This window comes from Cyprinus carpio, chromosome A3 (genome assembly GCF_018340385.1).
Source record: "Cyprinus carpio isolate SPL01 chromosome A3, ASM1834038v1, whole genome shotgun sequence".
Classification (NCBI taxonomy): Eukaryota; Metazoa; Chordata; class Actinopteri; order Cypriniformes; family Cyprinidae; genus Cyprinus; species Cyprinus carpio.
Genome location: NC_056574.1, coordinates 27,022,934 through 27,036,912, shown reverse-complemented (window position 1 = coordinate 27,036,912; position 13,979 = coordinate 27,022,934). Strand labels below are relative to the sequence as shown.

Below are 13,979 nucleotides of genomic sequence, written 5' to 3'. Positions count from 1 at the left end.
CGAATCTTTTACGAATCGAACTAAATTTTCAGCATACTGAAAATGAGTTTTACCAACACACATATGAAACACTTTTTTTGTCAGTGTCAGTGACCACGTGATCACATCAAATAATTACTGAATCGTTCTAATAGTTCATCAAAACCAACTGAAAGAACTGATTCACCAAATGAGTCGGACTCCCCTTCAGTACAGGCGGGTGCTTGTTTGTTTTAATTGTATTTTGTGTCCATCTCACGTGCGGCACACAGTGGTTGAACTGCAGAAGCGCAAGACGCAGACAGCGCTTTGCATAGGAGCTGTCCAGCGTCTCGGTGCTGAAACTTGACCAGTCGGCTTTCGGCTAAGAGGGGGTGATACAATTCTAAAATAGGGCTCCACAACCCAGCAACGAGGGCCTGGTTGATTCAGATGCGTCAGTACATGGACAAAGTTAATAAAAGAGCATCTTTGATCTGTTCCGTGAAGAAGGAGGAGTCGTTCTTCCAGCCTTACGGAAGCGCTGAATGCGGAATCTACTGTGTTTTCAGGGCTGCAGATAAACAGAGGAAGGGACGTGGTGAGAACGACGGGGGAAAGAGAGACTGATTAAGACGTGGAGACGTGGTAAGAGAACACATATATACAGAATAACCTAAAATTTAAGAAATTTGCTCTGCAAGTGTCCGAGTGGTAACTTGTAATGTTCGGTAAAAATCGGTTCTTTCCGTCGTCACGCTTTCTCCGGACATCCGTGTGCACTGTTTCAGCAACGTGAGTACTGTCTGAGAATGAAAGCGACCACACAAACGGACTGCAGCAGGAATCATTATGCAATACAGTGAGAGATATTTCACCGAGTGAAGCCCTTGGTATCCTCAGATCGATTAATATTCATCATCTGTGGTCAGCTGATGAATGAACGGTAAACATGGAGGAAGGGAAATAAGTCAGAGTGTGTAGCCAAAGTGTATTGATTTTACACACTGAAGAAAGCCTCATGTAACAAGCACTTATGAAATTTATGAAGATCGTGATTATTAAATCATTTCTTTCTTTCTTTCACCATAAGCTCATTATGCCCTGGTCTCTGGACTTGGTGCCACTTCCCCCATGTGCGTTGCTGGGTGGTCCCCCCCTCAGTGGGCTGCTCTGGACCGTCCTCCTCCTCTTCCTCTGGTACTGCTACCGCGTGGGTTCTGACCCACCATCTCATTCTGGCATGCTGAAAAGTGGCTCCGGCCGATCCTCATTCTCTCGGTCATCCAGCCGTTCCCCAGTTGACCCCAGACACTCTGCACCTAAAGCATCCGCGGCTATCACCATGGAGATGGTGGAGGAAGAGGAGGGCACAGAGAGCTACCTGACACCGGTGTTGAGCCATGCCCCGTTCCCCACCGAGGCTGCAGCGGAAAGCAAGAAGTTGTATAGAGCACTACAAGAGTATGCCAAGCGCTACAGTTGGGCTGGCATGGGACGAATTCACAAGGGCCTGCGCAATCAGGTCAGAGATGAGAAAAGTAGGATAACTTGAGGCACTTTCCTAAATATTTGTGTTGTATCTCAACATTTATGTCACTGTTTGTCCCTCGACTTCTTCCTCGCTGATGTCTAGGCCAGGATCAATGATCGGCCATCCATTCAGAAGCCTCATCTCTTCTACCTCCCAGATGTTCCCAGCATACCTTTCTTTCCCAGGGACGCTCATCGTCATGACATTGAGGTTCTGGAGGCCAGTTATCCCATAATCCTTGCTGAGTTCCAAGCAATGTACCAGAGGGGGATTGATACAAAGCTAGGGTGGAGCTACCAAGGACCAAAGGTGACTAAACATACTAGGCTCAGCTATTTCAGCCATTTCAGTGGGTCAAATAGACTGTTGTAAAAATCACAGTAAAATCTGTTTATTTGATTTTTATACATCTTCGCAAACTATACATTCACAGTTCACACAAATAGATAGACAGACCGAGAGACAGACAGAAGGACGGACAGACGGATGGATGGACAGACGTATGGATAGATAGACAAACTGATAGATAGACAGACAGACAGACAGACAGACGGACAGATGGATGGATGGATGGATGGATGGACAGATGAATGGATAGGTAGATAGACAAACAGACGGATGGATGGATGGACAGACGAATGGATAGATAGATAGATAGATAGATAGATAGATAGATAGATAGATAGATAGATAGATAGATAGATAGATAGATAGATAGATAGATAGATAGATAGATGGACAGACGGACGGACGGACGGACGGACGGACGGACGGACAATCAGACAGACAGACAGACAGATAGATAGAGAGACTTGTGTTCTGCATCACTCTATTTCATTCAGCACACACATTCACCAAGACCCTTTTATTCTCTGGCTGTCCTCGTCGCCCTCTCTTAATATCTTGCAGTCATAATCTGTACTGCACTGCTGTTAGGAATCTGTTTGGATCCAATTCATCATTCTCGCATAATAATCAGGCTATAAAAATGGTAGATATACAAGACAGATAAAAAAGATATACACACACAACCTCACAGCTAAGCCTGAGAAAAGAGAGAACATGTGTTATGTGCATATGCATGTATGATGATGAGCTCATGTGTTGATCTCTCAGGGCCAGACTGTGTTCCCGCTCTATAATGCTGGAGTGTGTGTGGCCAGTAACTGCCGTGCGTGTCCGTGTACGTACCGAACTCTCCTCTCTCTCAGAACCTTCATCAGCAGTAACTCTCTGGGATCTGCTGGCTTCTGGCTCCTGGGTCCTGGGGCTACACTGGGAGGGGCCTATGGCCCTACAAACACACGTCTGCGCTGCCATCTGGGTAAGTCACAACACTGAAAGCACAGAAAACTGTTCTACACAGAACACCATTTGTAAGTTTGTGGTCATTAAGATATTTGAATGTTTTTGAAAGAAATCTCTTTTGAGCAACACAACTGCATTACAAATATAGTAAAAACACCAATACTGTCAAATATTAGTACAGTTTAAAATAACTAGTTTCTGTTTTACTATATTTTAAAATGTAATTTTAAACGTCAGTCTTGAGTGTCACATGATCCTTCAGAAATCATTCTAATATGCTGATTCGCTGCTCATGAAACATTTCTTATTATCATCAATGCTGAAAAGTGTTGTGCTGCTTAGCATTATTGTGGAGACCATGATACATTTTTTCTGGATTCTTTGATGAATAGAAAATTCAAAACAATAGCATTTACTTGAAATAGACTTTTTAAAAACAATGTAAAAGTTTTTACATTTATATATAAGGATTTAATGCATCCTTATATATAAATGTACTGACCCCCAAATACTTTTAATGAAAGCTGCAAAATTATTTGAGGTAATGTAAGGGAAAATACTGTACATGCAAATGCAAATGTTTGCATACATTTGAGGAAAAAATAATCCAACATTTTGGGATTTTAGTCATTTTTATGTGAGTGTGTTTTTGTGCGTCAGGTCTTCAAACGCCTGCTCAGTGTGAGCTGGTGGTGGGTGGGGAGCCTCAGTGTTGGTCAGAGGGACACTGCCTCCTTGTGGATGACTCCTTCCTGCATACCATCTCACACAATGGTCAGAGAATTACATCTTACAAACCGCATTATTAATAATCGTAATATGCTGAATGACCGAAGCTAACTGAGAAGAGCTGTTACAGATCAATAATCAGCTTACCAAACTACAACAATAAAGATAACAGGCAATTTAAAGATAAAAATGCAAGTGTGCCATGCATTTATGTTTCTGAGAGGGCACCACTGGCAGTCCTGGCCCACTTTTTACCCTAGATGAAATAAGACATGAGAAGAAAAAAAAGTGTTACACAAACAAAAATTCTGATGGAGCAAATAGATCATTTTGAACAAGTATGATGCTTCTGTAGTTTCTTATTTGTGTCAACTGGGTCAGAGATGTTTCTTTTGAAATCCTTTTAAATAAAATCAACGCAAATTGTTATTGACTACAGTTATTAACTACAGTAGAAACTGTAATATTGTGAAATAAAATGGCAATGTAAAATGACTGTTTTCTATTTTAATATATTTTAATATGTAATTTATTCCTGTGATGCAAAGCTGAATTTCAGTAGTCATTACTACTGTCTTCAGTGTCACATGATCCTTCAGAAATCATTTTAACATGCTGATTTGGTGCTATTATTATCAATGCTGTGCTGTTTTTCTAACATTATGAATGTATTTACTTTCACTTTTGATCAATATAATGCATCCTTGCTAAATAAAAGTACAACAAAAAAATTATTGACCCGTAAACTTACTTTAGTGTAGCATTAAAAAATTAATATGGATATTTTAGAATCTGCATTCATATCAAGATCTTTACATTTCTACATTGTTGAGACTGTGACCGTATAATCTTAAAAATAATGGAAACATTCCATTCCAAAATAAGTTCTTCACACAAAGGAAAAAAATCAGTTCTTTGGGGAACCCAAATGGGTCTTTTATGGAATCACTGCAAAAACCTCTTTATTTTTAACAGCTTAGACACTTCTGACACACACATTACCCCAGCAGAGACAAACTGAGACAAATAAATCTATGCAGAGATCTCAGTTATTTATTGATTTATTTTCCATATTTAAACACCAGGAGAAACAATTGAGATACTACAGTACAGAGGTCTTCTACGTAACCAACATCTTTACGTTTTTCCTCTAGGGGGAGCTGAAGATGGTCCCAGAGTTATCTTCAGCGTGGACCTGTGGCATCCTAACGTGGCTGCAGCAGAGAGACAGGCTCTAGACTACATCTTTGCCCCTGAGCAGTAATTCCAGCTGCATTTCCCAGGATGCACTAGTCAAACCCACTTCATGTCATATCAAAATGCTGAAAATGTTGTTTGCAGACATAGATGTTTAAAGTTTGCAAAACATCTTTTGGTTTAGTTAAAAGTATTACTGAGGATAATTATCATTTAACTACTACATACTTTTATGCCTGACTCTGTTCAGCTGAGACCTTTGAAATGTTTCAAACAAATGACTTCAGTCAGAACTGCAGTTCAGCAAATTTATCATACAGATCAGACGACATACTGTGACAACATGCGAACAATTTGCAAACTTTTGTTTGATGTTTGACTTGTGCCTGTCTTGAGAATCCCGCGCTCCTGTTCTATCGTTTCTGTGCCTGATTTCTCCTCCTTACCTCTCTGATGTATACTGTGATACATGGTTCTCCATAAATACTGTACACGTGACTCACGGTTATGCTATATATTTTGTTTTATTCAATCAGATGGCGATTTATTTTCAGACCTGTGAAGCACACACCGAAGACAAAATACTGTATATGACCAGATTACTTGCATGCGTTCTGAATTTCGACTGTGTTGACAACAATGCACCTGATGACTGTCCTGCAAATCAAGTATGTATTCAGCTGAGTTAAATTCAAAAATAAAAGATTTTGTTAAATTTATTCCCTCTAGTCACTGATGGCATTGAAGGGGAGGAAATATCAGTTTCCACTCACCTTCACACACTCACAGTGGGACCCAAACAGACACCTGGGGTTGGAGGGCTCCTCTGTCAGCAATTCTATCTTCCTGCATTGAACCCTGTGAGAGCAGAACAGAAAATAAAAAGGATAGAATATCACAAAGAGGTTCAGGGGCCTGTATACAATCAAAAATGCATGAGAGACCGCGCAAGATGAAGAGACAGCTAGAAAGAGACGGCTAGGACAGTGTGTTTAGAAATAATGTGTGTGACGCAATGTGTGTTACACTATCTGTTTAGCACTGGCATAATACAGTGGAATTACAAAATGCTGTATATATACATATATAATATAATATATATACATGTAAAGAATTTTTTTTTTTTTTTTCATATTAAAAAGTGGTAGATGTTTTGACAGATGTTATAATCCCACCTGGTAATATAGCAATGTGCTTCAACACACTGGGCACACACAAAACATAGTATATATTTTAGTATTTATTTTAATATATGCACCACGTTTCAAAAGTATGAGGTTGGAAAAATTGCTGTTTTTGTTTAGAAAGAAATTAATAACTTTAGTCAGCAAGGACGCCTTAAGTTGATCAAAATTGCCAGTAAAGATGTTTACATATTTCTATTTCAAATGCTGTTCTTCTGAATTTTCTATTTATCAAAGGATCCTAAAATTTTTGTATCACGTTTTCCACAAAACTAATAAGCGTCAATGTTTTCAACATTGATAATAAGAAGAAGTGTCACTTTGAGCATCAAATCAACATATTAGAATTATTTCTGAAGGATCATGTGACACTAAAGACTAGATTAATGACTGCTAATGAATGAAAATTCAGCTTTGTCATCACAGAAATAAATTACATCTTAAAATATATTATAGAAATCAGTTATTTTAATATTTTGACTGTTTTGGTCAAATAAATTTAGAGGTGGTGAGCAGGAGATCTTTTAACAGTAGTGTAATTATAATTATATTAAAAAAAAACATATTTAGCATTATAGCTATATTATATGTATAGCTATATTATAGCTATATTCATAATTTAATATAAAATAATTATAAATCTATAAAATAACCTTTTAGAATGATTAGAGATTACCCCCACCCTAAAACACAACTTTTTGGTTGAAAAAAAGTAATAATAACAATAAAATATATGTATTTGTTAATCATGATTTTTTTCTTCCCAGTTAAGGGTGTATCCAGATGCCACACCTAGTTTTCTTGGCCTTGTTGTCTTATTTTTGGCACACTCTTGATACCAAAAGTGTTGATTTCCAGAGAGATGTTTCTGGTGTCCTCTCTCACTCTTATCCATAAATTATTGATATTCATATTTTGTCCTGTTCAATAATTTTGATTCAACAGAAAACAGACTGTGACAAATAATTTTCAAGATGTCAAAGATTGTGATCACAATTTCACCATCAGTCGCCATAGTAACAGGTTTTTCCTAGATCCCTAGATTGTGTTTATCTATGCATTTCACATCTCTGTCTTCAAGCTAGTAGTTATTCTTCCACATCCTCTCCAAATATCATTCCTTCTGCTCCTGCTTGTCGATATACCTCATTCTATCATATGATCATTTGATTTTTTTTATCCGACTATTCTAATCCTCTTTTCTGATTAGACCAGTTTACCCCCACCATCTCTCTCCGTCTGTTGAGCGGTAATCTTAGCAGACAGTACTAGTAATGTTGGTGAGTGCAGAGAGCTCCGGGATTACTGGGCTACTCTTATGCAAACACATTTCAGGATTCAAGAAAATGCTGTGCATTATCATTTTATGTAACAAATAAGTCATGCATGCATGCGTGCATAACATTCTGACATAGACAAACATTATGACGGTGTAATACGTCATTATATTCAGTCCTTATATAAAACATACACATTTGGGTTATGATACATTTACATCTGCTGCAAAAAAAAAAGGACAGCTGCATTGAACAGCATTTAAGGTAACCTTGTTTTGTGTTTTTAGCAAAGTGAATTTTAAATAATATATAGCTTATTAATTTCTAAAGATTTTCAATGCATCACATCTTGATATTTGTTTATTATAATAAATTATAAATGAATGCAGATGTTTTTTGGACATGCGTGTAACATGCAGACTAAAGAAAAATCAGAGGGAAATTATAAATCAAATGCAGGTCAGCCATTTGCAGTCACAGAGACTTGTTTTGTCTGGTTCTGTTTAAGAAGCTGGATTTGATCTCTCGGACTCTATTTCTCTCTCACTCTTGCTCTCGCACACATGTGTTTCTTCTCTGACTTGCTCCCTCTCTCTGTGTCAATTAATTATTCAGGAGCTGTTGACTGACAGTGAGAAAGGTTTGTTCTTGCTCTGAATTGAAAAACGGGGGAAGGAAGAGTTGGCTGACAGAAGCACCACGAAGCTGAACAAAACTGGGGAGGACTGCCCTTCCTCCACTCCTTCCTGTGGACAGAGAGCTGAGAACTGAACAGGTGAGGAAATATTTGTGTTAGAAACTTCAGCTCTGAATTGCAATATAAGAATTAGGTTTCTACAGTACATACACTCGTATATATATATAGTATAAATACACAGGCACAGGTTTACTGTAGTATTATCTTACTACATATTTTACGCATATTAATTCTGTTAGTGACCCTTTATAAAAAGCTTTCATTTGTTAACATTATTAACTACATTAGTTGACAAAAACTAAATATGAAAAATTCAACAACATTATGTTAAAGTTAACTTAATTTTGTCATTTACTAATTCACTTTTAAAGTTAAAGTTATATATGTTAATATTAGTTAATGCGCTGTGAACAAACAATGGACAAAGGACAACTGAAAAGTATCTGATGGCATGTGTATACAATTTGTTGTTATATTCAGTAGTTGCAGATTTTAGTTTAAGTAATGTTCATTTTTTTACAATACACGTTACAGCATGTAAAATATTTGAACACTTTTAGAGACACACAGAAGAAGCTGTCAGATATGAGTCTGGGGCCGGCGTGCATTTTCCTGAGAGGAGCTAAAAACATTGTAAGTCTATTGACTTTTATCTATTCATTTATGTTTTATGTTTGCCCTGTACTCTGTACACTGCTACATTACAAAATACCACAATTACAAGCTGAACTCATACAAAAGCAATCAGTTCTTATCTTATCTACATATCTGAACCGCTCTGTCTAGCAGAAATATAATGATATTTATCTGAAGGAGTGATTTTAAAAGATGCTTTTTAAACGTTATATAAAGGGCATGCAGTTCTGCTGAATACAAAAATGCAGGTAAATGTGTAAAACTGATGCACATATATACAAAGAATCCCTAACTGTAGCTGTTTTACAGGAGCGTCCTCTGGCTGATGAGGAGATAGATGGTAAGCCATTTGTTTTACTGTGTTTACCCTGAAATAAAATACAAATTAAACTGTATTTAAAACCAACCATTAAAAACAGATATAATATTTACTTTTAACAGAGTACCTGTTTTAAATTCCCATTTTCTGGTTCATTTATATAACCAGATTAACCTTAAAGAGTAAAAAATTCAAACCAGATGTGAAATGCCAGATGCCAATGCAATTCACTGGTCAACGATCAGAATCTGAGAGTACCACTGAAACTGCTTATATTTTATAAACTTTTTCATTTGTTGATGTATTCAATTATATTATCATCAGTTAAAGTGAAAAGCTGAATTGAAAAATTTACAACTCGAGCTGCATGAATTCCACAAGTTTGATTTGAGAAAGATGTTAATGATTCAAATCTTGTACCATCTGTATAAATAGTCACATGATCAAAGTCACACATTTACTTGTTTGATTAGTGACCTAATAATAGTGAAGAATCTAAAATACTTTTTTAGATAAAAAAAAGAACAAAACTCCAAGATTTTCAATATATTTAAAAAGGTGGTTATTTAGAACCCTGTTAATTCAGTGTTCTGTGTGTGTTGCAGAGCTGCGCGAGGCGTTTGCTGAGTTTGATAAGGATAAGGATGGTCTGATCAGCTGTAAAGATCTGGGCAACCTGATGAGGACGATGGGCTACATGCCCACTGAGATGGAACTGATTGAACTTAGCCAGAACATCAACATGAACCGTAAGACAACTTCTGTCTCTCTCATATGTTTTGTGATTTGATGCTTCAGTCAGTGTACTTTGTGCTAATGTCTGTTCATCACTCTGACTGAAACACTGTAGATTAATCTTAATCCATGGAAGTTTCATTTTTTATTTATCATCTGTTGATCACAAGGATTTTTTTTCTAATCTTTATTCTTTATCTGCCTCTTTTTCAGTTGGAGGAAGTGTTGATTTTGAGGATTTTGTTGACCTCATGGCCCCAAAGCTGCTGGCGGAAACGGCTGGAATGATCGGACTGAAAGAGTTAAAAGATGCATTTAGAGAGGTAAGAAAATGTGCCTTTTTCTTTCAATTTCAAAAACATATTTCAAATAAAAGCCATAAGTTAGTGTAATATTTGAATGTAATCTGTTTATATTTTTGTGTAGTTTGATATGGATGGCGACGGCACTATCACCATTGAAGAACTGAAGAATGCAATGCTAAAACTGCTCGGTGAAAATACAAACAGGAAGGAAATAGAAGCAGTGGTCCGAGAAGCAGACAATAATGGAGATGGAACCGTTGATTTTGAGGGTAAAATAGATTCATATTTAATCAAATAATGTAGACAGCATATTTTTGTTGACCCATTGTCATAATTTACTCACCGTCATGTTGCTATAAACCTGTATGAGTTTCTTTCTTTTGCTGAACACAACAGAAGATATTTTGAAGAATGTTGGTAACCTAATAGTTGACGGTAGCCATTGACTTCATATTTTCTCCTTCTACTATGGAAGTGGATGGCTACCAACAACTGTTTGGTTTACCAACATTGTTCACAGTATCTTCTTTTATGTTCCAGACAGGGTTGGAACAACTTTAGGATGAGTTAATGACAGAATTTTCATTTAGGGGTGAACTGTCCCTTTGAACATATTAGTATTCACACAGGATCATCTTCACACTCTGTTCTAGTTTAGCACTGCCACACATCTGTAACACAGACAGATCTAAAGTACTTTTCCATATGTGGAAATGCACTGAAAGGGATGTTTAGACACCATCCTGCTAGGCTGACCTTATTTAGTAATTACCAAAGCTGAACGTTCTTTAATATATTAAAGGGATACTCCACCCCAAAATGAAAATTTTGTCATTAATCACTTACTCCCTTGTCATTTTATTTTTGTCAAGTAGATGTTTTGTTCTTTTGTGGAAAATTTTTTATGTTTTTTTTGATGAAATGGATGGATGTGTGTGTCTGTATAGTATGCTGAATAAATAACAGTGTCAAGGTCCATAAAAGGTATGAAAGTCATCGTCAGAATTCTCCATCTCCCATCAGACATGCAATCTGAGTTATATGAAGCGACGGGAACACTTTTTGTAAGCGAAGAAAACAAAAATAATGACTTTATTCAACAATTCCTTTGTCAATAGTCTCCTCTGTGTCTCTCCATATCACTGTATGCTGTGTATGCTCTTCTGTGTCATCCACGCCACAAGGATGTGCTGTTTTCTTTCAAATCAAAGATAAATACACGTAGAAACAGCACATCCTTGTGGCAGATCTGATGGCAGATGGAGTATTCTGATGATGACTTTCATACCTTTTATGGACCTTGACACTGTTATTTATTTGTCAGTCTATGGGACAGTCACAGGCCTCCCGGTGTTCATCCAAAATATCTTAAATTGTGTTCCGAAGATGAACAGAGCTTGTTTGGGTTTGGAACAACATGGGGGTAAGTGATTAATGACAAAATTTTCATTTTGGGGTGGAGTATCCCTTTAATGTCGGAGCGGTGGAGGTGTTTCAGTAATTAAACAAGACTGTAAGTTATCCAACACCCTATACACCTGTGCTGCTTCATTAACAGCTGGTCCAGAGGAAACAAGGGGTCATGGCTGTATAGAGTGATCAGTTTAGCTCAAACGTGCCATGAGCACATGCTCTCGTGTGTCTCACAGGAACCTCCAATGACACGGATCAACTGAGAAGTCAAGAAGTATTTTTGCTTTAAAAAATAAATTTAAATAAAAACTTAATTACGTAACATATTAAGCGGATATATATTTTTCATACCATATTAGTGTAGTTTATTTTTGACAGATGAATTCTTAAAAAAGGAATCAAATATTTCCCAATGGTGTAAGAACAATCTACTCAATTTAATATATTTTCTCAAAACAAGTGATTTTTTTTTTTCACATTATAGTGTTTTACAAAAATATACATGTTTCCACATATCAGAAACCATTTTCTAGATTCATATTTTGGCCAGGTCTCTCTTGGAAAAGAGGTTTTAATCTCTAATTTAATTGGATTGCCCAAAATGAATAAATGTAATATTGAATAATACTGATGATAATAACAATTCATAACAATAATTCAAATAATAATCATTCAAAATAATAATTCTTCTAAGATGTAAACATGATGCTGACTGTTGGGAATTGAGAAGCAAAGATATAAATAATGCATTTTAGGCAGTCACTGTTGCTAAGTAAGATCTGATAGTTATGGACTGGATACTAAGACTTAATCTGACAGTATCAGCTTTGACTCTCTAGTTAAAACTTTGGTCTTTTTCATCTTTCTTCTTTAGAGTTTGTCAGAATGATGTCTAAAACTTGAGAATTACACCCGAGACACTGAAGAAGACCTGAAAATCCCTCCAAAGAACAAAACATCTGACTCAGCTAAACATTCAGTAAAGTCACTGGAGACAGTATTATGCATATGGGAACATTATTTTATACCACTTTGTTTGTGTATATTCATCTTACTCTTTGAGTGCCACTTTGTTTTGCTTTATTGTTACATGACATCAAACACTGAATCTTCCTTAAACTCTGTAAATGATAATATTGTCATATATCAGTATTATGTAACAGTATTTCAGTACATGTCTGATATATATTTGGAATTAAATTGTGTCTTTCATTGGACATGCATACTTGAACTTTTGGCATAAAACCAATTTAAAAGCCCTCTTGGACTGTTATTAATTTTGCATTAGTGTGTGTGTGTGTGTGTGTGTGTGTGTGTGTGTGTGTGTGTGTGTGTGTGTGTGTGTGTGTGTGTGTGTGGCCTGATATTGCTGTAATTTGATCATCTAGGCTTTAGTTAAGCTCATCAGTGAAAATGACAAACATCATCGGAGGACGGGACCACAGTCTATCCTCTCTCTAATTGCTGTAGTGCATCAGTGTGTGTCTGTACATACTCATAAACAGACATTTTAAATAGAAAGCACATTCCATGAGTGAACGTTATGAAAGAAATAGTCTGCCATAATCTGCCTTTCATTTCCCCAAGCAAGTTCAATCAACATTTACATGAATTCATTTATTTGAGAGTATGATATGAGTTAATTTAATTTAAGAGTAAGTGGAAAAGGATGTGTGATTAATTTCAAATAAATAAAATCAGTAATACTACTATGAACATTTTCAGTTTAGTGTGTGTGTGTGTGTGTGTGTGTGTGTGTGTGTGTGTGTGTGTGTGTGTGTGTAAAAATGTTTATGTATATACTGTATGTATATGAATTATGATATCTTTATTTTAATAAATTTATTATAAAACTATAATAACATTTTTTATAAAATAATGTTATTTCAATATACTTTTTTTTTTTGAAGAGATAATTCAACCAAAAAAAAAAGTATTTCTTTCTTATGTGGAAACACACACAAAAAACATTTTTGAAATATCTTATGAAGATTATGACCTGTGTGAGATGTTACATCCATGACTTTTCAGTTTAATACAAAGTGTAAAGTATAAAATAAAAGTGAAACATCTATTTAAGTGGACTGGAGGACATTCTGCATTAGACCAATAATCTCAATATTGGCACAGATTATTGGCACTTGTATTGCACTATATGGTCTGAAAATGGCATTAAAGGCAGAGATCGCTGGGGAAAAAAATATAATAATAAATATAATCAAATCCTGCAGTCCACTAATCCCTTTAACCTCATCAGCTGATCACGCATTTCCACGAACTCCATGGCAAATCTGCTTAACTCACGCTTCTCTAACTGATCTGCTAAATCTGTGCTGATGTTAAGAAACATCTGCTCCATGATGAACCTCTGTGCAGTCAGCATGCTGACTATACCCTCTATCTTAACTATCCAAAACCTTGCTCTCTTTTAAAATAGTGAACAACAAATATCTTCTGACCTGTAATTAAATTCATCTATTGTTTCAGGCAGCAGCCCAGATAAACCTCTGTGCCAGATGTGCTGAATTACCTCGCTAAGCCATTAATGATATCCGGTCTGTCAACGATATGTTTCTCTTGAAATGCAAGAGGAAGTATGCATACACACGCACAGATTTACACAATATTGATGTGCTGTATTTACTCAGTTAATTAGTTCATTGGTTCCTAGTTTACTAGTATGTGGT

The 13,979-nt window shown here is 36.3% G+C and overlaps 2 protein-coding genes across 2 annotated transcripts; both read left to right on the top strand.

Moving 5' to 3' along the window:
• Positions 1-173: 173 nt before the first annotated feature.
• asphd1 (aspartate beta-hydroxylase domain containing 1) lies at positions 174-5,445 on the top strand. The gene is made up of 6 exons (XM_042727301.1): positions 174-606; positions 1,052-1,483; positions 1,595-1,801; positions 2,609-2,816; positions 3,461-3,574; positions 4,684-5,445. The coding sequence occupies exons 2-6, from the start codon at positions 1,058-1,060 to the stop codon at positions 4,791-4,793; spliced, it is 1,065 nt and encodes a 354-aa protein (XP_042583235.1). The 5' UTR covers positions 174-606; positions 1,052-1,057; the 3' UTR covers positions 4,794-5,445.
• Positions 5,446-7,409: 1,964 nt separating this feature from the next.
• LOC109057922 (calcium-binding protein 5-like) lies at positions 7,410-12,546 on the top strand. Its single transcript, XM_042714944.1, has 8 exons — positions 7,410-7,451; positions 7,803-7,962; positions 8,445-8,517; positions 8,830-8,860; positions 9,445-9,588; positions 9,788-9,897; positions 10,001-10,148; positions 12,167-12,546. Exons 3-8 carry the CDS (start codon positions 8,470-8,472, stop codon positions 12,193-12,195), a joined length of 510 nt encoding a protein of 169 aa, XP_042570878.1. The 5' UTR covers positions 7,410-7,451; positions 7,803-7,962; positions 8,445-8,469; the 3' UTR covers positions 12,196-12,546.
• Positions 12,547-13,979: the final 1,433 nt, after the last annotated feature.